Here is a 23,909-nt window from a genome sequence, read left to right on the forward strand (position 1 = left end):
AGTGAGGACTATCACGAAATCCCTGGGGCAAAACTGTCCAGGTTAACTGAGAAGCTGGCTGCATAGGGTCTTCAAAGGCAAATAGAAATTGACTTTCCTCCGCCAAAGGCACTGAATAGAAGGCATCTTTTAAATCAATTACTGAGAAATATTTGGCTCGGTCAGGAATTTCAGACAATAGAGTATAAGGATTAGGCACCACATGGTGTAAAGGAACTACAGCCTCATTGATTGCATGTAAATCTTGAACTAGTCTCCTTTTACCATTTGATTTCTTATACCCAAAATAGGAGTGTTGCAAGGAGGTCACAGGGAATTAATAGTCCCTGGTCCTTTAAATTTTCAGTGATGGGTTTTAACCCTTCCTTAACCTCAGGTTTCAGTGGATACTGCTTTGTATGTGGAAATAAGTGTGGGTCTTTGAGCTTGACAACTACAGGAATAGCATTTTGTGCTCGACACACAGATTTTCCCTCAGCCCATGCTCTAGGATTAAACTAGGTTCAACTAAAGGGAGAGAAAGGGAGCGCTCCATATTCATAAAAACAGAGGCATGGACCTTGCTAAGTATATCCCTCCCCAAAAGGGGTGAGGGAGATTCTGGCACAATCAGAAACTCGTGTGAAAATAGCACAGAATCTCAGTTGCAAGATAAAGAATAACTGAAATAATACCTTTTGGCTCGTCCAGACAGTCCCATTAAGGAAGTGGATCGGGAAGAAAGTGGGCCAGGGGCTTCAGTAAGCACAGAGTAAGTTGCCCCAGTATCTAAAAGGAAATCAACGGATTGACCCCCCACAATTATTAATACCCGGGGTTCCTCAGGTGTAATTAGGACGGGAGCTTTTGGGGGGACCCCTGTACACCTTCAGTCCTGATTGTCTTGAGAGTCCGACCCCGGAGACCTCAGCCTGAGGGCAGTCTCTCTTCCAGTGTGGTCCTTTGCAGACCGGACATGGAGCCAGGGGCGGCTTAGATGCCTGAGGGTAATCCCCCTTGAGGTGCCCCTCCTTTCCAGAGTAATAGCAAGCCCATCCCTTTTCATGTGGGTCCCTCTGGGCATTTTTCTCGGGCTGTTTAAGAGTGTTTTTCATAGCCATTGCATAGACTTCTGCCTTTTCCTCTGTCTTTTTTTGCCTTTCTTTCTTTTCCTCATATTCCCTACCATAACAGACTGTCTGAGCCAGTTGCAACAGAGTATCTAAAGACTGATTCGGTCCATACCCCCGTTTTTGTAGCCTACGGCAGATATCTGGAGCCGACTGAGTGAGCAATCTATCTTCTAAGATCCCTTTTCCCTTCTACCTTACAGAACCGGTCTAATTGTAAAACAGTATTAACTTAAAAGACCCTCCAACCGGCCACCGTTCCCTGTCCTCTAATGGATATCGTGGCCATGCGGTATCGCATAGGAAGACCAGGTGTGTCTTCTTTAAGCCCTGAGGATCAAATCTATCCCAGTTTTTCAGGATACAGTTCAAAGGAGTGAGGTTGGAATTGTTAGCACCCATCATCTGTAAGAGAGAAAAAAAGCGACCAGCGCCATTTTTCTACCGGAGGCGTCCCTCCCTGCTCTAGACGGGGGTGTAGACAGACTTTACACCAAAAGCTTTTCCTTCCTGGTCGGACTTAGTCTGTCCCTTACCGACGCAGGCGCCGTCTCGACCCTCACGGTTCTACCACCGAGATGGGGTGGGGATGTTCCAGGGGTAGACCTGATAGCATCTCTACCTGATGTGCAGCTCTTCACCTTTAACCTTGCTTGCCTCTAATGCCAGCCGGGCTGCAATCAGTGTAACCGTCCGGAATGCCTCCCAAGCTAAGACCGCTGGAGGAAACATTCGTCACCTGAGCGCATGTGCACGACCCTGCGTATATTCCTGACGACAATAAGACCAATATGAACATAAAGCTGAGGTGTTCTTTTCAAGCACCACCACACCAGTATGAGAGCCTCTTCTCGTCCACTAAGAGTCAGCGTTACCAAAGGAAAAAGAAACCCATTGCAGTCCCAATCTGAGTAACCTTTAACCTCAGAGATGTTCTTGGGGCTAGAGCTCCATCTAGATTCTAAACTTCCAATTCCTAGCAAGGCTAGGCACTTTCTGACTACCAATCCAAGTTTGGAACCTAAGCCACAGTACACAGGAACAGTATAGATCACAAGTCCCTTGAAAGTCTATGATCCGATAGATTAGGTTAGTACTTCTAATTCCCAAGGAGCTATGAAATGGTCAAAGAGACCGAAAAGTTTGACTGAGAAAGGAGAGTTCGGTCCACACACTTTGCCCATTTCTAGTCGGTTCCCAAAGGAGTCACTGGGTGCCTCTGCATTGGCAGCTCGGTAGAAACCTCCGACAGGTTTCTGCCATAAGTCATATGAGATCACCGTGAAACCGCAGAGCAAGCCTCCTTACTTGCTTCACACAGCGCACCGTAGAGTTAGTAAAGCACAGCAGAAAACGTGTTTGCTAAGAGAACAAAGAGCTAGAGCTCCAAGCATCCTTACCTTGTCCTGAAGGATCCCGGACAAGCCCCCAAGATGAAAGGTTGTTGTGGAATCACGTCGTCGGGATTCTTGGCCCCCGGAGGAGAAGAATTCAATGCGGGGCCAGAGACGAGTCTTGATCACTCAGAGCTTTTGTGTAATAAAGTTTTATTAAAGTATAAAGGAGACAGAGAAAGCTTCTGACATTGGCATCAGAAGGGGGCAGAAAGAGTACCCCCCTGCTAGTCTTCAGCTGGATGTTATCTGATCACCAGCTGTCTTTAATGAAAGAAAGGAATGTCTTCAAACTCAGAATGGCACCAGGCCCCTCACCCATAAGATGCCTTCTGGGATAATCTTGGCACCAAATGATTCTCCTTGGGGCATAAAATGATTAACTTGAATCTTGAAGAAGGGCAGATCACCATACAAATACTTTCATTTACATAGATTAGAGGAACAATATCTGAGTATAACGTACTGGTTTAGCAAAAAGGCTCTGAGCCAAAAGGTGGAACCGAGTTGAAGACAGAGTTTGGGGTAAATGCATAGGACATTAGCATAGCTTAAGATAAACATTTCCATAAGAAAAAGGCATTGGTTAACTTCAGGTGAAACCAGGTGTCACTATGGCAACACAGAATTTTAAGAGAAATTTTCTTTTAAATTTGTATAGATAAGGAAAAAATATCCCTAGTTTCTTTCCTCCTGCCGCTTAAGAGAGAGAAAAATGTCTGACAGTTGCAGGGTATTTCCTCCCTTTGGAGACCCCTGGCCTTCTTGCCTGTTACCCTCTCAATAGGAATAAAAGGCACTCACTGACTCACTGGGCACAGGCACAAAAGCCTCCTTAATTTCCAGAGGCCCTATCTGGCTGCCTCTTTCTGGCCTTATAGTTTCTCTCGTCCTTTCCTGGCCAAACTCCACCCACTAGAATTTAACTTTCAGTTTCCTTCAAGCCCATGGTGAGGGGAGTGAATCCTGTCCAAAGAGATGTGTTTCCTCTTCTCCAAGGAACGACAATTTCTCCATTCATATCTGAGGATAACTGAATGGTGTGTGGAGGGCAGAATTTGAAAGATACACAAGAAAAAGTGGAATCTGCTTAGGTGAGTGTTATTTGTTGTTTGCAAGCTGTTCTAAATGGAGGAAAGGTGCAGCTTGCAGGCTTCCTGATTAGACTGCTGACAGAAGATCAGTCTTGGGGACAGGAAGTGTTAAGAGAAGGGTGGTTGGAAGAAAAGAAAGGCTTTGTTCCTTGGAGGGACTGTTTATTTCTGTAGGCTGAATCTAGCCACAGATATTTTGAATTCTGTAAGTACTGCTGTGTGTTGTGTGTTAGTCAGTGAGTCGTGTCCGACTCTCTGTGACCCCATGGACTGTAGCCCTCCAGGCTCTTCTGTCCGTGGGATTCTCCAGGCAAGAAGTAGTGTTAAGTACTGTCAGGTAGGTAGAATAGGGAAAAGGAGTCCAAAATGGCGGTGGCTAAAAGACAAGGAAGGGAAAAGCCCACGAATACAGAACAAAAGAAGGTCCGAGGACCGGAGTGAGGACCTCAGGTGAAACAAACAACACTCCTGGGTGGCCCAATTTACAAAGGACAGGCCCAGGGAGAGAGAAACATGTAAATCGAGGAGCCAAAGCCTGCTAGCTCTCTCTCCCCTGCGATGGGGTGGTCTTCTCCTGACTTTGGATCCACGTGCCCTCAGGCCTCGAAGATGGATTTTCCTGCTATCTTCTAAATAAAATAGAGCTGTAACACTGATTTGCCTAAGAGCTATGACATGGTCCATTCGAGACCTGACAGCTGTAACATGGTCTATCCAAGACCTGAGACCTGTGACACGACGAGGGGGCTTTAATGTCTGTCACTCCAAATCTCTGTTGTGATGAGACAAAGAACCGAGGAGCATACACTCGCGTGACAGTACGAATCGAACATACCGAGAACAGCCAGAATCTTTGGTATTCAGAGTTAAAAAGTCCCCTTCCTCAATAACAGGTCAAAGGCTGAAGGGTCTTCCAGTCCTGACATTTTCATTTCTATCAGTGTAGGAATACAGTATTTCTGCATGGCTGTATAGATCATTTCTCATTTCCCTAGGTTTTCCTGTGCTCAGCTATCAGGTGCTGTGACATCTGGTGGGCTCTGCAGCCTCTCATGAATTCTCTGGTCCAGACACAGGGAAATGCTGCACTTCCTTACATTCCCTAACCTGTTCATGCCTCTCCTTCAGTGGGATGTGCCACCCTGAAGCAGCTCAGCTGAGAGATTGGGGCAAGGAGAGCCCTTGGGAAAAACTTCCAGAAGTGCCATCAGGAAGCATCTAATTTCTAGTAACAGTGATATCTACCTTTTTTTTATTACCTTTATTTAACTTTACAATACTATATTGGTTTTGCCGTACATCAACATGAATCCGCCTCGGGTTACACGTGTGCACAATCCTGAACCCCCCTCCCACCTCCCTCCCCATACCATCTCTCTGAGTCATCTAACTTTAAGTTTTAAAGACTTGTTACTTGATTGTTACTAAGGATAGCAAAAGATGTTAGAGAAGTATTCTTATACTACATCATGAGACTTGTGACAGAAGATAAGTTAGAGGAACCACGTGTTTATCTACCTTCCTCTTTCCTATAAGGGTACAACTGTACCCACTGAACTCGAGGCACAGAAACAGAAGTCAAATCTTTCTTCTCACCATGACCTCTTCTCTGTTGACCAAATCTTATTTGGACGTTATCAATCCTGCTACACATTCCTTGTCGCCCTCTCAGCCACAGAAGATGTTAGAAACAGCTTCTGAATTCACAGTGAACCTGTCATGGTAATTACTACATGATTTTCAAATAGATTTCTTACTTTACTGCTTCAGGTTTTATTTTGCAAGTGTTCTCAGTAGTTTACACTATATAGTAGAAAACTGCCTGGCGCATAAAACAAAGCACAATTTCACTTTCCAATTTGATTCTCAGAAATGATGGTTTCCCATGCAACATCAGGAACTTGTGGCTCTCTCACATTAAGAGAAACAACTTCCTGCAGTCACAGAAGAAAGTTCTGCTTATACATTTCCTGTTTGGACTTTTACATAATTATTGTAGTTTTATGTCCTTTTTTGTTGATCTGTAGTTGGTACCTCTGAGATACTGTGAGTTTGTATTCTCGTGAGCTCAAATGTCAGAGGACCAACCTGCAAGGTGCAATCACCTGAAGGTTTTATCAGGCAGAGGTGACTCATGTTCCCACATCTCTCTTCCTGCTTGTCGGGGGAAGGTTGGGTCACTGTTTAGATAGTGGTGGGGTATCATACTTCATATGTGAGCACTAGTTTCTTCTGTGTCTATGGTGATCACTGCTTTGACGTTAGCTCTTATCTCTGCAGAGAAAGTAAATCTGCCTCCCCATGTCTGAATGGATCTTCTGATCCTTCCTTCTCGATAGGTTCTTGATGCAGCTGAGCATTGGTTGGATCTTGAATGCATTGAAATATAACTGGAGGCCCCTCACCAGATTTGAATAATAGTTTTAGTCATAGATTTGAATCATGTTGACCTCTGATTTTATTAATCAGAGAGTGATCTGGGGTACTTGATCTTTGCAGCCAGGGGCAAAGTACATATTTTCAGTATCTGTAACATTAGCTGGATTCTATTTCTGGTTCACTTTCAACCTCATCTTTTTCATATATAATCATTGGAGGCTAATTACTTTACAATTTTGTGCTGGATTTTGCCATACATCAATATAAATCAGCCACGGATGCATGTGTTCACCCCACTTTTGAACCCCCCTCCCACCTGCCTCCCTACCCCAGAGGGATGTCTGTCTTATGTATAGAGTCGTTACTGTCTTTCTAAATTCCGTATACATGTGTTAATATACTGTATTGGTGTTTCTCATTCTGACTTACTTCATTCTGTATATTAGGCTCCAGTTTCCTCCACCTCATTAGAACCGACTGAAATGCATTCTTTTTTATACCTGAGTAATATTCCATTGTGTAATTGTATCACAACTTCCTTATCCATTTGTCTGCCAATGGACTTCTAAGTTGCTTCCATGTCCTAGCTATTGTAAACAGTGCTGCAGTGAACACTGGGGTACATGTGTTTCTTTCCATTCTGGTTTCCGTGGTGTGTATGCCCAGCAGTGGGATTGCTGGGTCGTATGGCAGTTCTATTTCCAGTTTTTTAAGGAATCTCCACACTGTTCTCCATAGTGGTTATACACGTTTGCATTGCCACCAACCATGTAAGAGGGTTCCCTTTTACACCCTCTCCAGCATTTATGGTTCGTAGACTTTTTGATTCAGCCTCATCTTTATCAGGATCCTTCATGTAGGATGAACATGGCATAGCTGGAGAGTTTCAGTAAGTCCCAATTTAACTCTGTGCAGCCTGTATAGCTTTCATCGCCTTGTTCAGAGTGAACAGAGACTCATTAGCTGTCTCACACTGGAGATCTTTCTTTTGTCATCAAACTTTGGCAACCATTTAGACAGGAATATCATTTGAGAACTTCCTTTTCTTATTTGTTGCTTCATAGTCCCCTGCACCTGGAACCTCTGATGGACCCTGAGTTTAGACTGTGGCCACAGGGCCATAGTGAGTCCAGGCTGAAGAATGAGCATCACTGGGCTGCCACTCTGCGACACCCCCACCAACTGACCACAAGCAGTGGTTTCCAATCTGAATCACCAATCCTACCCATACAGCCTCATAGGATATAAACTGCCAGGTTGGCTAAGCTTAGCTGGGAGTTACAGGACAGGAGACATAGCTTTGGGCACAGCTGCTTTAGTTGAGCTCTCAGAGATGTTCCGTACAGGAGGGACATTATCCCTGTCATCTCAGCTTTGTAAGGAACCATACTAGATGGATGGATGTGAACCCACCACAGGTGAGATAACTTTAGTTCTGTAAAGATCTGAACCCATTGTAAATGACCATGAGCACAACTTCTAGGGACCTAAAACAGACATATTTGACAGAAGACTCACAATTCCCTTGTGAACAATGAGATGTATCTTCATCAATCATCATTTAAATTCCATGCAAAGTCTTTCTAGCCCAAATGCATTTCATACATCAGGCTAGTCTTGCTGCCAGCAATGTGGTCATGAAAGGCTGCTGACTTTCCACTTTGTTGTAATTCAATAGGTTTCCCAGAAACACAAAGCACATGCAACAAAAACAGCAACAACAACAACAACAAAAACCTTAGGAAGAAAAAAGGGCAATATGATCTTTACAGGAGGAAAATGTACAGGACTGATATTAATACTTTTTCCCACATATCTAATACAACTCCCAGTTCTGTCCTTTTACCTCCTCTCATCTCTCACTCTCACCTGCTGCTCAGAATTTCCTTCATCATCTTGTCCCTCAAGCTATCACCATCTCTCCCCTGAGCAGCTGAGCCTGCATCCGACCTGATCTTCCCAATTCCACACTGGGTCCATTCAACATCTCACACCCCAAGGCACAGCTGGTCATGCCCTTACTCTTCTCTGATGGGAAAACATTGATAACTTCTCCTGACTCTCACAAATGGGTCCCCAAATGTTTCATAATTTGGGAAGTGTGATATTTAATGTCACTGTAGCCTCTTATAATACAAGACTAGCAGTCTTCTGTGTACAGCCACATTGGCCTTTTAAAACTCATACAAGATGATATGTCTTTCAGAAACAGATTATTTCCTTCACCTAATACACACTTTTTCTCTTTCTCTTTTCATGTCTCCTTCATCTTCTTCAGTTTTCAGTTCAATCCTTGTGTTTTAAGTTGGAAGTTTTGGATAATTCCATCTTTCCCCCCAGTCTTTGATTTCTGAACACCACATATGTCTCTCTAGTAGTGTTTTCTCTATCTCTTTATATATATATGCAAGTATTAGTTGCTCACTTGTGTCTGACTCTTTGCATCCCATGGACTGTAACCTGCCTAGCTTCTCTGACCATGGAATTCTTCAGGCAAGAATACTGGAGTGGGCTGCCATTCTCTTCTCCAGGGTATCTTCCTGGCCCAGGGATTGAAACTGGGTCTCCTGCATTGATCATAGACTCTTAACCATCTGAGACACTAGGGAAGCCTGGGATATGTATGTATATGTATATGTATATGTATATATATATAACTGAATTTTAATTTGCTATTACTTTCCAAGTGACTAGTAAGCCCATTCATTTATGTTTAAACACTCTATTTCCACTTTCTATGTATGGATATTAGTCCAATTGACAGTACACAATTTTTTTTGGCAATCATAATTAGTTGAATGATCTTGCCTAATATTTTGAGGATTTTTTTCTCAAAAGCAACATTAATTTCATCTGTGTTTCTATTTTTTTGTGTATCTGACTCATGTGATCCTATGAATCTATTTGCACCATCTCACACCTCACCATCCTCATACTTTCATGTTATTAATCTCCTATCAATGTCCTTGGTTGGCATATTTCTGGACCAAAATGAAATCAATATTTACACACTTGAGACTACCCAAGACCTCTTAGCTGGGCTAGGTCTCCTTACTTCTACACCCTCAGTGCCTTGGTTTAATTGGGTCCATGAAGTCACCTCTGTTTGTCTTTGACTAACTCACTGGGTTAAGAGACCTGTCAAGGAGGACCCTGAATTCCCATTCTGTGTATTGATGATATATGATTTCTGTAGGTCACTATCTTTATTTTCACATCTGATAAAGGAATTTTTTTTTTACTATCTACACAAAACTATTGTCATATATTATGGCACAATAATAAGGGAAATCATTGTAAATATTCAACACATGGTGGTAAGAGTTACCATATAATAAGTCATCAGAAGGGCCTATGTGATAAAAGAACATGTAAAGAGAGAGTGACCTGAAGTATGAGAGAGTCATACTCCAGTCAGAATGGCCATCATTTAAAAGGCTACCATAGTAAATGCTGGGGAGGGTGTAGAGGAAAAGGAATCCTTCTAGACTCTTGGTGGGAGTGTAAAGTTTTGTAGCCGCTATGGAAAAAATTACGGAGGATTTTAAAACAAAATAACGTTACTGTATAATCCTATAATCCCACTCCTAGACATATATCCAGATTAAATTCTAATTCAGAAAGATGCATGCACCACCCCGGTACTCATTGTAGCACTATTTACAATAGCCAAGCCATGGAAGCAACCTACATGTCCATCAACAGATAAATAAAGGATACATACAATGGAATACTAGTCATAAAAAGGATGAAATACTGTCATTTGCAGCAACATGGATGGACCTAGAGATTATTATATCCAGTGAAGTAAGACAGAAAGAGAAAGAGAAATATTGTGATATCACCTATATTTAGAATCTTAAAAAAAAGATACAAATAAATTGATTTACAAAACAGAAATAGACTCATAGACATCGTAAACAAACTTATGGTTACCAAAGTGAATGGGTAACGGAAACAAATTAAGAGTTTGGTATTAATATATACAATCTACTACACTTAAAATGGGTAAGCAAGGGTTTTCTATATAGCACAGGTAAGTATACTCAATGTCTTATAAGAAATTTTAATGGGAAAAGAATATGAGAAGAAATATATACACATATATCTGTATATATATATATATCTGTGTGTGTATATGTATATATATATATATATACATACATATATACATATGCATGCATGCCCAGTCTCTGAGTTGTGTCCGATTCTTTCAGACTCCATGGACTCTCCTGTCAGGATCCTCTGGCCATGGGATTTTTCTAGGCAAGAATGCTGGAGTGGGCTGCCATTTCCTACCCCAGAAATGTTCCTGACCCAGAGATCAAACCCATATCTCCTGCACTGGAGGTAGACTCTTTACCACTGTGCCACCTGGAAAGCCCTACACATACACACACACACACGCGCACACACACACACACAGACATGCACGTGTATGTGTGTGCACCCTTAGTCATTTGAGTTGTGTCCGACTCTTTGAGACCCTTTGGACTATAGCCCTCCAACTTTCTCTGTCTATGGGATTCTCCAGACAAGAATAATGGCACGGGTTGCCATGCCCTACTCCAGAGGATCTTCCCAACCCAGGGACTGAACCCAGAAGCCTATATTTATATAGGCTTCCCTGGTAGTTCAGGTGGTAAAGAATCCACTGCAATGCAGGAGACCCAGGTTCAATTCCTGGGTTGGGAAGATTCTCCGGAGGAGGTCATGGCAACCCACTCCAGTATGCTTGCTTGGAGAATCCCCATGGGCAGAGGAGCCTAGCAGGCTACAGTCCATGTGGTCGCAGACTCAGACACAACTGAGCAACTAAGCATAGCACAGCACAGAATATATATATATCAGAGAATGCGATGGCACCCCACTCCAGTACTCTTGCCTGGAAAATCCCATGGACGGAGGAGCCTGGTAGGCTGCAGTCCATGGGGTCGCGAAGAGTCGGACACGACTGAGCGACTTCACTTTCAATTTTCACTTTCATGCATTGGAGAAATAAATGGCAACCCACTCCAGTGTTCTTGCCTGGTATATCCCAGGGACGGAGGAGCCTGGTGGGCTGCTGTCTATGGGGTCACACAGAGTTGGACACAACTAAAGTAACTTAGCATATATATATATATATATATATATATATATATATACATATAAATAAAATCACTTTGCTGTACCCTTAATACTAACACAACACTCTAAATCAACCACACCTCAATTAAAAAAAAAAGAGTGAGTAATACTGATACACCATGACGAGACAAGAGCAGGTATAAAAGCCCAAATACTTACCTGGTTTAGGGCTTTTTACATTGAGGATGTGCTTTTAGCATGGAGGAGAAAAAGCAGGCTAGATGGTGGGTCACTCACAGATCTCAGTAAGAAAAGCTCACTAGTTTGTGTTTTGGGAAAGAAAAAGAACAATCAACGCATAGATGAGGATACATGAAATTTGTCATGTGACAGGAACTGAAAATAAAATGTTTAGAATTATTATAAAAAGAATCATTTTACCAGGTCAAGAAGCTCTTTTTAAATTTTTATCCTTTTCTTTTTTCTCCTTCAATAGTTTGTTCTTGGGTCATCCTTCATATCTGGATAACTAGTGTCATTTTGCTTCTACTTGTCTTGCTCTACACTTGTAACCTTTCCAGTCATTCAAGGATCTGTGAATGAGAGAACTGTCAGAAACCAAGACAGTGAGGAGCAGGTGAGCCACTGCCATGGCTTCAGGAATCCTGATGAACATACAAGAGGAAGTGACCTGCCCCATTTGCCTGGAGCTTCTGACAGAACCCCTGAGCCTTGACTGTGGCCACAGCTTCTGTCAAGCCTGTATCACTGCAAACAACGAGGAATCCACAGTTGGCCAAGAGGGGCACAAAAGCTGCCCTGTCTGCAGAGTTAGTTTTGAGCCTGGGAACCTACGGCCTAACAGGCATGTGGCCAATATAGTGCAGAGGCTCCGAGAGGTTAAGGTGAGCCCAGAGGTGGAGCAAGAGAGAAATCTCTGCGCTCACCATGGAGAGAAGCTCCAGCTCTTCTGTGAGCAGGATGGGAAGGTCATTTGTTGGCTTTGCGAGCGATCTCAGGAGCACCGAGGTCACAACACATTCCTCGTGGAGGAGATTGCACCACAGTACCAGGTAAGAGACCAGAATGGAGGAAAAAACAGAGCAGGAGATGGTACTTGAGGGAAATCTCTACTTTGCATTGGGCTTTAATTACCTGGCTGCCAGGGACTTGAGGCCTGTGATCTCTTTTCTTCATATGCCTACCTTCTGACACGTGAAGAAAATTTCTGTGCATTCCACCCAAGTATAAGCAAACAAATGGACTCTTAGGCAGAAGTAGACATTCATGGACCTTGTGCTAGTGCGTGGACATCTGGGGCCGAGAGAAGCTCTCATTACCCTTTGGAACATGATAGGTAACTAGGACACTGGGTGGGTTGAGGTGTAAGTTTTTCTTTCTTACAGAATCTAGTTTCTTTCAGAACAAAGAGAACCAGTCTTCTGAGTCTCAAAGAACACATTCAACATCAAGGTCTTCTTCCGAGTCACAGATTCTAGTCACTTTCGATTTTTTGTAAAGTCTATTCTCTTGAAAATCAGCCTTATTTATCCACTACAGTGATGCTGAGAAAGTCCATATCTTGACAATGGTGTGATTCTTTTCTCACAGAAAATGCTCCAATCATGTCTGCAGAGGCTGAACGGGAAAAAACAGGAAGCTGAGGAGTTGGAAATTAAAGTCAGAGAAGAGATGTCTACTTGGAAGGTATGAGGAGATGCTTCATGAGGAAGTTAGACAGGTATCCATGCAGGACCTTGGGTTGGTCACAAGGAGCTGCCTTTTTCTTTGTACCATGACAGTTCAGTCATTTGGCTCATCCTTTTCTTCAGCCTTCCCGTAATCGGTGTGGTATTAAAAGTGGCCATATCACAAATAAACAAATACTGGAGGGGGAGTGTCTACAGAGAGAGTCTCTCTGATGAGGATGGCTAGGGAAGTTTATATTCCATTCTTATCCCTTATCTTCTCAGGGAGATATCTGACAATGGCTCCTGGTTCTGTCCTCAGTGTTCGACTTTTGGGGAGAGGGTGGTGGGAGAGGGTCAGGAGTAATGGAGGGAGGCATGAGCATCCTGGACAGATGTGTGAAGGCTGCCCACAGCCAGAGATCCCATTTGGCTCTGAGTTGTCCTCAACAGTGCAGACTTGGGACCATTATTTTGAAATATGGTGTAGAGGAAAAAAATATAAACAAAGTCAGCTACCCCAAGTATTGCTTTCCTCTTTCTATTTCACTTCCTTGTGGGCTTCCCTGATAGTTCAATCGGTGATGAAACCACCTGCAATGCAAGAGACCCCAGTTCAGTTCCTGGGTTCGGAAGGTCCCCTGGAGAAGGGACAGGCTACCCACTCAAGTATTCCTGGGTTTCCCTTATAGCTCAGCTGGTAAAGAATCCACCTGCAATGCGGGAGACCTGAGTTCAATCCCTAGGTTGGGAAGATCCCCTGGAGAAGGGAAAGCTATCAACTCCAGTATTCTGGCCTAGAGAATTCCATGGACTATACAGTCCATGGGGTTGCAAAGAGTCAGACATAACTGAGAGACTTTCACTCCTTGTGGGAACTTCCCAAACAAGTTCTGGCTCCCAGTCCCAGGCCACTGGTCCAAGTACCTCTCTCTGTCTTTTTCTCATTCCCTAAGACTCAAATACAAACTGAAATGCAAAGTGTCCAGGGAGAGTTTACAAAACTAAGACAAATCCTGGACAGTGAGGAGGCGAAGGAACTGAGAAAACTGAAGGATGAGTTGGGAGTTATTCTCAAAGAGCTGGCAGAATCTGAGAATGATCTGGTCCAAGAGAAGCTGTTGGTGAGCAGTCACATCTCAGATGTGGAGCGCCGTTTGCAGGGATCAACAATGGAACTGCTGCAGGTAAGACCCGGAAAGGAACCCCAGCATCTGAGGCAGGAGAGAAATATGTTCCTGTGATCCTTCTGATGCCCTCGTGGAGGCTGCTTTGACCCTGCAATATACCTTCTCTGCATCTATTTCAGAGGTTGTAAGAATAACTAAATTCAATGTAGGAATAACAAGGGAAGTTCTATTTTTATTGTCATCAAGCTCATTGCAAACCCTTCACTGTCTAGAGAAGATTATTGTGTTCAGTTATTTTCCATAAGCCCTTGTTTTCTGTGGCCCAGTGCTGAACAGTTATCAAGAAACTTTTCATGATTCAGATTATCACAAAGTCACTTCAGATTCCAAGACGTATTTTTTTCCTCAAGATGTTGAGATTCTCTACCTTTTTCTGTTTTTGAAGACAGTTTATGAAGAACTGTTATTTATCTTTAAATACTCAATATAATTTACCAGCATTGCCATTTCACTCTGGGTTTTTCTTATTGGATAAGTTTAAAATATACATATTTTTTCTTTCTTTTTTACTTGTATTAAGATTATTTAGATTATTATAACCAGTTAGTCCTTTATTGTATATTTTTGTAGGAAGTTGTCTGGTGTGTAAACATAAAGTTATTTATAACAATTGCTTATTGTACCTTTAATGTCTACAGTACTCAGAGCAAAGTCCCTTTTTGTATTCCAGATTTTGCTCTTTCATTTTTTCCCTACTCCTTTTAGTTACTTTAGTCAATTATATTATTTTCTTCTAAAAGCATTGTTTCATTGATTTTGTGTATTTTGCAAATTTTCTTATGCATTTATTTCTGCTCTCACCTTTTTTCTTTTCGTTGTGTGTTTGTACCCTTTTGCATGTGCATGTGTGATGTGTGCAAGTGTGTGTGCACTGTTTTTTAATAACTTTTCTTTCCTAGTAGATCACTGATTTCAGAGCATCTTAATAAGAAAAGCAGCAGCGTCTTAGTTTCTTTCCATTCATTTTGATTTAGTGTTTGTTTTTATTCAGATAAACTTATTTTCCTATTTCCTATGCAATTTCTTTTTGTTAAAACGTAGATATTTGAAGGTGTGTTGTTAATTAGGAATACTTGGTGAGTGTTGAATTTTACTTTTGTAGATTTCAAATTTAATTCAGTTGTAATCAGAGAATATATATTTTATTCCTTTAAACTTTTAAATTCACTGATAATTGTTTATGGCCTCCGATATCGTATGTCGGGAAAAATGTACATATGAAAAGATTTTATATTCTCCATTCATTGGGTGAAATGGTCTATAGATTTCAAGTTGGTAGAATGTATTGTCCATATCTTCTATAATTGGGTGGCTTCCATATAAACTCTTCTCTCCTTATTGAGAGTGAGTTGAAATCTGCAACTGCTATTGTTAAATTCTGCATTTTTCCTTTTACATTTGCTTGGTGAGTTTTAAAGCTCTATTGTTAGGTGTATGCACATGTATAATTAGTTTATCTTTTTGAGGTAGGAAACATTTTATCATTATAAAATTATCCTCTCATTTGTTCGTAATTTTTATTCTTTTAAAGACAATTTTTTCTAATAATAATAAAAAACTTGAAATCATTAGAGCTTGCATGATCCATAGTTTTTCTCTTTTTACTTTTGCCTATTTGTATCTTTACATCTAAAATACATCTCTTACAAATGACAATAACTAATTCTTCCTTGTTATCTCATCCAACCATTCCTAACATTTTAATTGGGATATTAAGATGATAGCCTTAATACAAATACTGATATAGCTGTATTTAAACTTCACTATTTGCTTTCTATTTGGCTACTGTAGTTTTCATTCTTCTCTTTCTTCTTAACTAGCTTCTTTTGCGTTAAACAAATATTCCTGGTATAAAATTTGAAGCTTTCCTATTTTCTAACTGTAGTAAAAAAAAAAATTCCCCCCCTGTGGTTGCTCTAGTGATTATACAGTGTTTCCTATCCTACCATGATCTACTTCGCACTAAAACTAACTTATTTTCAGTAAATACAGAACCTTCCTGTAACATTGCTTCACTTCTTTCCAGCAACAACACAATGATGATTTTACTATCGACACCTGATTCTATGTAAACTAATCACTGCAGGTTTATGAACTTTTGGTTACGCTAGAAGGGAAAGTTCTCTTCTGGAGTTTATATCAGGAGATTCATCTTCTCTTTAAACTGAGAATAAAGTCAGTAGAGGTGGAATGAATAGAACTGGCAAAAGACACAAGCCAGCCTCTGATGATAAGGTTTGAGCTTAAGAATTAGACTTTGAATGAATTTGCAATTGACCCCCCCACCATCATTTATTTTCTGTCTACATATTTTAATTTTACTTAATTTTTGTGGTAAACACACAAGAGCTTTAACACAGAGAATTTTTATCAAAAACCACTGGTTGCTCTTATTTTTTTTGACATGAAGGAAATAAAGCTTCATGAAAAAGAGATCAGATAAAATGGTGCATATCTATTCTAACTAAAAAACTAATAATATATGTGATGATTAAGAAGATTACATGGCAAAAAACTGTTAAGCCATGGACTAAGCAGACTCAGTATAGACTGCAGTGCAGACAAATGCTCTAGTTTTTGGACGGTGACTGAATGCATACTGGCAACATTATACAAATGGGGTACAAGAGAGGAGACACTCTGGTTGATGAATAGTAAGTTACATATTAGGCATCCTAAGTTACTGATTCCTGTGGCTTATGTTTAACCAAATATGTTAACAAGCATTTAAGAGAAAAGCTGAGTAAAACTAAGGCATTAGAAATCAACTGTACTTGTGTGTATGCTGGATTAAAGAGAGTGTAGATCACTTAGGGTGTATAAAATGAGATGAGAGATGAAAAAACCACCTACAATCATACATTTGTTTGCTTGTACTCTCAGCAAGTGCAGTATATGTAGCTTGAAGAATATTAGGATTATGAATTCATCTTTGATTCTCCAAAGCCTGGTTGAATGCTTGGCAAATAATAATACATCACTGTGTGCTTTTGTTGAATAAATGGAAGAACTGTGAATTACTCAAATCATCTCATGGGTCATGAAACTTACAAGCTTTTTGTTTTTCCCATAAATATGTCTCATCTCCAGATACTGGAAGTCTCCCTCATGCTGCTACAAGGGTCAAAGGCTTTTACCTTTTGGGAAATCTGACATCGTGTGTGTCTTCTGGAATGACTGGCTTCACTCTTGTCTCTACTTTTTGCCTCTCACATTGAGACCATTTTTATTCCCACGATCGATGGCTGATGGGGATGTGAATAAGCTTGGGAAGTGGGGAGACTTATTACTTTTTGATTCATGTTTTCTCTTTTCTCACCAGGATGTGAATGTTATCCTGAAAAGGTATGTGTAGGAAACCAGAGATAGTTCATTTATGCTGCGAAAATAAAATAAATCCCTTACAGTTATCTGATAGCTAATTAAGATAAAACAATGCTCAAGGCAGAAAAACGGACGATAGTCTTATTTTAAATTTCTGTTCATAGATCAGAGCTAGATTGTTTTATAAACATTGATAATGGACTAGATTCTATATTAAAGAATATTGATAGTGGGAAGTTGCAGAGTTTGGGTCAGTACCACTATTAGGAACAAGGCATTACAGTATCAGATCCCACGACTTCATAAATTTAATTCACACTGTGTGTCAATATGCAGCTCAGGTTCCCATATTTAATAGGTGCTTGACTTGTCATGTGAAGGTTGAGTCTTCTTTTCCCGCCAAACACCTAGAACTGGAGACAACTCCTTTATATTCTAATTTCTGCTCCCAGAAGAGACAAAGTCCTTGTATGTTTTTCGGCTTAGGTTTCCAAAAACAGATTTGAATCTCAAGGGATATTTTGGCCCTGGAGCAACTGTTGATCAATCTTGGTCACATACTTTAGAATCCAGAACAGGAAGGTAACATCCTCGTGTCTGAGGCTACATGGCAGCATCAAGATCTTTGCAAACACAGGAAAGTCAGACTACTTTGTTTATTATTCATAATGTCTTTTTCTCCAAGGGTTTGTGATTATTCCTACTGATTATGAAATCTCAGGGTATTCTGAGAGCCTCTCTATTGGACAGCAGTCTTTGAAGATCTTGGGGCTCTAGAGAGTGTTCTCATACCTGGTATGTCTCAAATACCCAGGAGCCAGATTCAGCAACATCACTTTCCGACTCCTTCCTAGAAAAACATATCTGTGCAGGGAATGTTCCACAAATTAGTCTTTTTAGATACCAACGTTTTGTTTTGTTAAATCCATTGCTTCATATAATTTCATATGATCCCTAGGAGGTGGAGTGTGGTGGGTTAATGATTTCATTATAGAAGGAAGAAACTCCCCTTCTGACATTTTAAGACCATCCAAGTCACACACAGGGTAGCTGGGAAGGTAGACTGGAACATGTTCTTTCTTGCGCCAAGATCAGGCATCCACTCTCTTCTTTCCCAGGACATCCAAGAAAGACAATTCAGGCCCATAAACAGGGTGAACATATAGCAAGCCAGTGGTTTAGAGGGAAAAAGAATCACATTTGTGAGCACCAACTTTATCTTCCCTAGGAGTGAAACCGTGGCTCTGAAAGAGCCAAAAACTTTCCCCAAGGAACACAGGAGAGTGTTTCGAGCTCCTGATCTGAGAGACATACTGCGTGTGTTTAATGGTGAGGAATGCTACCCAAGTGGGTGCAGGAGGGCTTCTTTGATGGAGGGAAAATGGGTAGGAGGCTCCAATTTCTATGTGTGGATGAAGACAGCAAAGCCCAGACACTCTGTGCTAGTGACGTGGTCATATTTATGGGCGATGACCGGGGGCTTGGTTCATCCTGTCGTTCAGCATTTCACTACCTCATCATAGCCATTCCCCTCATCTGGAAGAAAATAGATTTCAGGGCTGATTCTATTGCTTATATTTATTTTTTTTTTTTTTTATTGCTTATATTTAATATTGTGGATTTTTTTTTTATCATTTCAGAGCTGACAGATATGCAACGCTACTGGGGTAAGGAGACATCACAGTATAATCAAGCCACCCTGTTCTCATCATCTTTTAGTATTTTCCATTTTCTAGTAGGTTTCATGTTTTAAGCCATGTTTTCCCTCCTAACAGACGCAAACATATTACTTTTCCAGTCAAGTCATTCTAAAGATCCCTTTCAAAATGTCACATGAAAACTACATCATTACCCTAACCCAAGCCTATATTTTTCAACAGTTCAGGTGACCCTGAATTCTCCCAAGAATGCAAATGTCATTTCTCCGGATCAGAGACAAGTGAGATATGCATCCAGTTACCAATGCTATAATGCATATTCGAATGATAATTATGAAGATTTTGGTATCCTGGGCTCCCCAGTTATCACATCAGGGAGACATTACTGGGAGGTAGACGTGTCAGAGAAACGTGCCTGGATCCTGGGGATATGTGATGCAAACTGTAAAAATATCATGAAGTTACCATTAGAACTTGGAAATTATGGAAATGGAAATTGTCAAAATGTTTACTCATTATATAAACCTAAAAATGGAAATTGTGGAAATGGTAAAAATGTTTATTCAAGATATCAACCTAAAAATGGCTATTGGGTCATAGGGTTAAAACAGGGTTCTGTGTATAATGCCTTCTTAGATTTTGGGATTTCAACCCTCTCCCTGGGTGTTTCTCCCCATCGTGTTGGGGTTTTCCTAGACTATGAGGCTTGCTCTGTCTTATTTCTCAATGTCACCAACCATGGGTTTCCCATTTATAAATTCTCTTCATGTTACTTTCCTCAGAAAATAGTTCCATATTTCAATCCTATGAACTGTCATGCCCCCATGACTGTGTGCTCACCAAGCTGTTGAGTTTTCTTACACTCACACCCACTCCTCTATAGGGCCCCTTACCGTAGGTGCATCTAACACACCTGTGCTTCTCTGCAACATTCTTACCGGTTTTCCTTGCTGCCTCTCTTTTTTTCCATTTGAACATCCTTCATTCATTAGGAGGGTGAACAATTTCCCTTGTGTCCTATTTTCCCCAAAATTATGTATGTGTTAGAAAATCTTAATTAATTTTCCGTACTCCATGCTAAAATGATGGATGCCCCATAAAGAAAGAGCAGTATGATGTAACACCTTTGCCAAATTTTACAGTCTCATTTACTCTGCCCCTGACTGAGAAAATGAAAGAAAGCTTTTCAAAAATGTTTGTATATTCAACCTAATATAGGAGTCCCTCACTAAAGAGTGAGTGCTGAGCTGTGTCTCAGTTTATCCATGATGCCAATATTCATTAAGAAATTGAGGGAAAAATATCATAAATGACATGTACTAACAATCATAGTTTTGTGTCAGAGGGTCTAAGTTCAAGCCCTGTCTCTACATATTAGAAGTGTAAACTTGAATAGCATGTTTAAGTGATGTTATTTTCTTAAAATAATCTTATTATAAAATTGTACCATACATAAGATCATTATGAAAAAATAAATGCAACTAAGTGTAAAGCTTATAACTGTCTCAATAATAAATATTTTATCTATTAATTACTAAACAATATAACCTATACCAGTGTTTCATTAAACAGATTTGTTCCTTCAGGAATACAATGGTTCTTTTCACTGAAGTCTCATTTTTCAGATCCTAGATAACTTTGTGCTGCTGTCAAGACTATTCTACCCCTTCCTGCCATGGAGAATTGTGTAACTGTATATTTGTGTGATCACAGAATTTTATTATAATTCTTATGTTTCTACATAATAGCTCTTATCAAGTAAATGAAATTCTATGGAGTTCAGTTTCTCACTTAAAAAAATCACCTGATTAATATTGTGACAATTAAACAATACAACATTTGCAATAACTTCTGTAATTTCTAGCCCATAGGGGTAGCCCAGTATAAATGTCTATTCCTTTTTGATTCCTCCTCACTGTATTGAAATAAAATATTTTCAGAACATGTTACTTTATTTGCAACATTATTTCTTTGTTTTCAGAAACAAAATAAATTGATTGAAGAGTTGCATTTTTTTTTCTCAATCTGCAGTTCAGTTCAGTTCAGTCACTATGTTGTGTCCGACTCTTTGCGGCCCCATAAATCACAGCAGGCAAGGCCTCCCTGTCAATCACCAACTCCCGGAGTTCACTCAAAATCACATCCATCGAGTCAGTGATGCCATCCAGCCATCTCATCCACTGTCGTCCACTTCTCCTCCTGCCCCAATCCTTCCCAGCACCAGACCCTTTTCCAATGAGTCAACTCTTTGCATGCAGTGACCAAAGTATTGGAGTTTCAGCTTTAGCATCATTCCTTTCAAAGAACACCCAGGACTGATCTCCTTTAGAATGGACTGGTTGGATCTCCTTGCAGTCCAACGGACTCTCAAGAGTCTTCTCCAACACCACAGTTTCAAAAGCATCTATTCTTTGGCACTCAGCTTTCTTCACAGTCTAACTCTCACATCCATACATGACCACAGGAAAAACCATAGCCTACTAGACGGACCTTTTTTGGCAAAGCAATGTCTCTGCTTATGAATATGCTATCTAGGTTGGTCATGACTTTCCTTCCAAGGAGTAAGTGTCTTTTGATTTCATGGCTGCAATCACCATCTACAGTAATTTTGGAGGCCAGAAAAATAAAGTCTGACACTGTTTCCACTGTTTCCTCATCTATTTGCCATGAAGTGATTGGACCAGATGCCATGATCTTCGTTTTCTGAATGTTGAGCTTTAAGCCAACCTTTTGACTCTCCACTTTCACTTTCATCAAGAGGCTTTTGAGTTCCTCTTCACTTTCTGCCATAAGGGTGGGGTCATCTGCATATCTGAGGTTCTTGATATTTCTCCCGGCAATCTTGATTCCAGCTTGTGCTTCTTCCAGCCCAGCGTTTCTCATGATGTACTCTGCATAGAAATTAAATAAGCAGGGTGACAATATACAGCTCAGATCATAAACTCCTTATTGCCAAATTCAGACTTAAATTGAAGAAAGTAGAGAAAACCGCTAGTCCATTCAGGTATGACCTAAATCAAATCCCTTATGATTTTACAGTGAAAGTGAGAAATAGATTTAAGGGACTTGATCTGATAGATAGAGTGCCTGATGAACTATGGACTGAGGTTCATGACATTGTACAGTAGACAGGGATCAAGACCATCCCCATGGAAAAGAAATGTAAAAAAGCAAAATAGCTGTCTGGGGAGGCCTTACAAATAGCTATTAGAAGAAGAGAAGTGAAAAGCAGAGAAGAAAAGGAAAGATATAAGCATCTGAATGTAGAGTTTCAAAGAATAGCAAGGAGAGATAAGAAAGCCTTCCTCAGCGATCAACAAAAAGAAACAGAGGAAAAGAACAGAATGGGAAAGACTAGAGATCTCTTCAAGAAAATTAGAGATACCAAGGGAACATTTCATGCAAAGATGGGCTCGATAAAGGACAGAAATGGTATGGACCTAACAGAAGCAGAAGATATTAAGAAGAGGTGGCAAGAATACACAGAAGAACTCTACGAAACGATCTTCATGACCCAGATAACCACAATGGTGTGATCTCTCACCTAGAGCCAGACATCCTGGAATGTGAAGTCAAGTGGGCCTTAGAAAGCATCACTAGGAACAAAGCTAGTGGAGGTGATGGAATTCCACTTGAGCTATTTCAAATCCTGAAAGATGATGCTGTGAAAGTGCCGCACTCAATATGCCAGCAAATTTGGAAAATTCAGCAGTGGCCACAGGACTGGAAAAGGTCAGTTTTCATTCCAATTCCAAAGGAAGGCAATGCCAAAGAATGCTCAGACTACCGCACATTGCACTCATCTCACCCACTAGTAAAGTAATGCTCAAAATTCTCCAAGCCACGCTTCAGCAATACGTGAACTGTGAAATCCCAGAAGTTCAAGATGGACTTAGAAAAGGCAGAGGTACCAGAGATCAAATTGCCAGCATCCTCTGGATCATGGAAAAAGCAAGAGAGTTCCAGAAAAACATCTATTTCTGCTTTATTGACTATGCCAAAGCCTTTGACTGTGTGGATCACAATAAACTGTGGAGAATTCTCAATCTTACCTAATTACTCAGTTCAGTTCAGTCGCTCAGTTATGTCCGACTCTGCAACCCCATGAATCGCAGCACGCCAGGCCTCACTGTCCATCACCATCTCCCGGAGTTCACTCAGACTCACGTCCATCGAGTCGGTGATGCCATCCAGCCATCTCATCCTCTGTTGTCCCCTTCTCCTCCTGCCCCCAATCCCTCCCAGCATCAAAGTCTTTTCCAATGAGTCAACTCTTCGCATGAAGTGGCCAAAGTACTGGAGCTTCAGCTTTAGCCTCACATAGTTATCAGTAAGTAAGTAAGTTATCAGTAAGTAAGCTCACATAGGTTATCAGGCCCATCTGAAAAGTACGAAGTCAGAGCATAGAAAGTAAAGACATAAAAAGATGTCACTTAGTTTTGGTCAGGGTGCCACCTCTTAACTCGAGTGTGATGTACCTGCAAATCAATTCCTGGCACTTTGACAGCTGTGGGAGAAGAAAGAATAACCTGGTAAGGGTATTCCGAGAGGGGCTCAAGGGATGGGCCCCCAGATACCAAAGTTTTTATGAGGATCTCAGTTCCCCGCTCAAATAGAGGCTTGCTTGACTCAGAGGCGCGGACAGGAGTCATCTCCCGGAGTTTTGTTAATGTCTTTTGAAAAGCTGAGAGCTAAGTTACATAACTAATTAATTTCAAGGCTTCAGGCTCTATAACAATGTCTGTACATAAGAAAAGCCTTCCATAAATACATTCAAAGGGGGACAGTCCCTGCTTTTTTGGGGCAGTTCGAGCCCTCATTAAGGTTATGGGTAGGACTTTAATTCAATTGTCCTGCTTCTCTTGAGTTAATTTGTGCAGATGTCTTTTGCTTATGTCATTAGCTTTTTCAACCTTTCCTGAGGATTGGGGTCTCCAGGAACAGTGTAAGTGATACTCTATTCCTAGAGCTTCAGTTACCCCCTGAGTGACAGCAGCTTTAAA

At 40.9% G+C, this 23,909-nt stretch overlaps 1 protein-coding gene across 5 annotated transcripts; it reads left to right on the forward strand.

Annotated features, from left to right (window-relative positions):
- The first annotated feature begins 3,449 nt into the window (after window positions 1-3,449).
- Window positions 3,450-20,855, forward strand: LOC102173185 (tripartite motif-containing protein 5). Of its 5 annotated transcripts, none has more exons than XM_018044698.1 (8): window positions 3,450-3,597; window positions 11,543-12,119; window positions 12,658-12,753; window positions 13,691-13,921; window positions 17,247-17,269; window positions 18,477-18,577; window positions 18,889-18,915; window positions 19,129-20,855. In XM_018044698.1, exons 2-8 carry the CDS (start codon window positions 11,697-11,699, stop codon window positions 19,755-19,757), a joined length of 1,530 nt encoding a protein of 509 aa, XP_017900187.1. In that variant the 5' UTR covers window positions 3,450-3,597; window positions 11,543-11,696; the 3' UTR covers window positions 19,758-20,855. The 5 variants fall into 5 exon arrangements, 4 of the variants coding, with proteins under 4 accessions (XP_017900187.1, XP_017900188.1, XP_017900190.1 ...); XM_018044699.1 differs by having other exon boundaries at window positions 11,628-12,119; XM_018044701.1 differs by having other exon boundaries at window positions 18,889-19,531.
- The last annotated feature ends 3,054 nt before the right edge of the window (window positions 20,856-23,909 follow it).

The sequence above is a fragment of the Capra hircus genome, unplaced genomic scaffold (genome assembly GCF_001704415.2).
Source record: "Capra hircus breed San Clemente unplaced genomic scaffold, ASM170441v1, whole genome shotgun sequence".
In the NCBI taxonomy this organism is placed as follows: Eukaryota; Metazoa; Chordata; class Mammalia; order Artiodactyla; family Bovidae; genus Capra; species Capra hircus.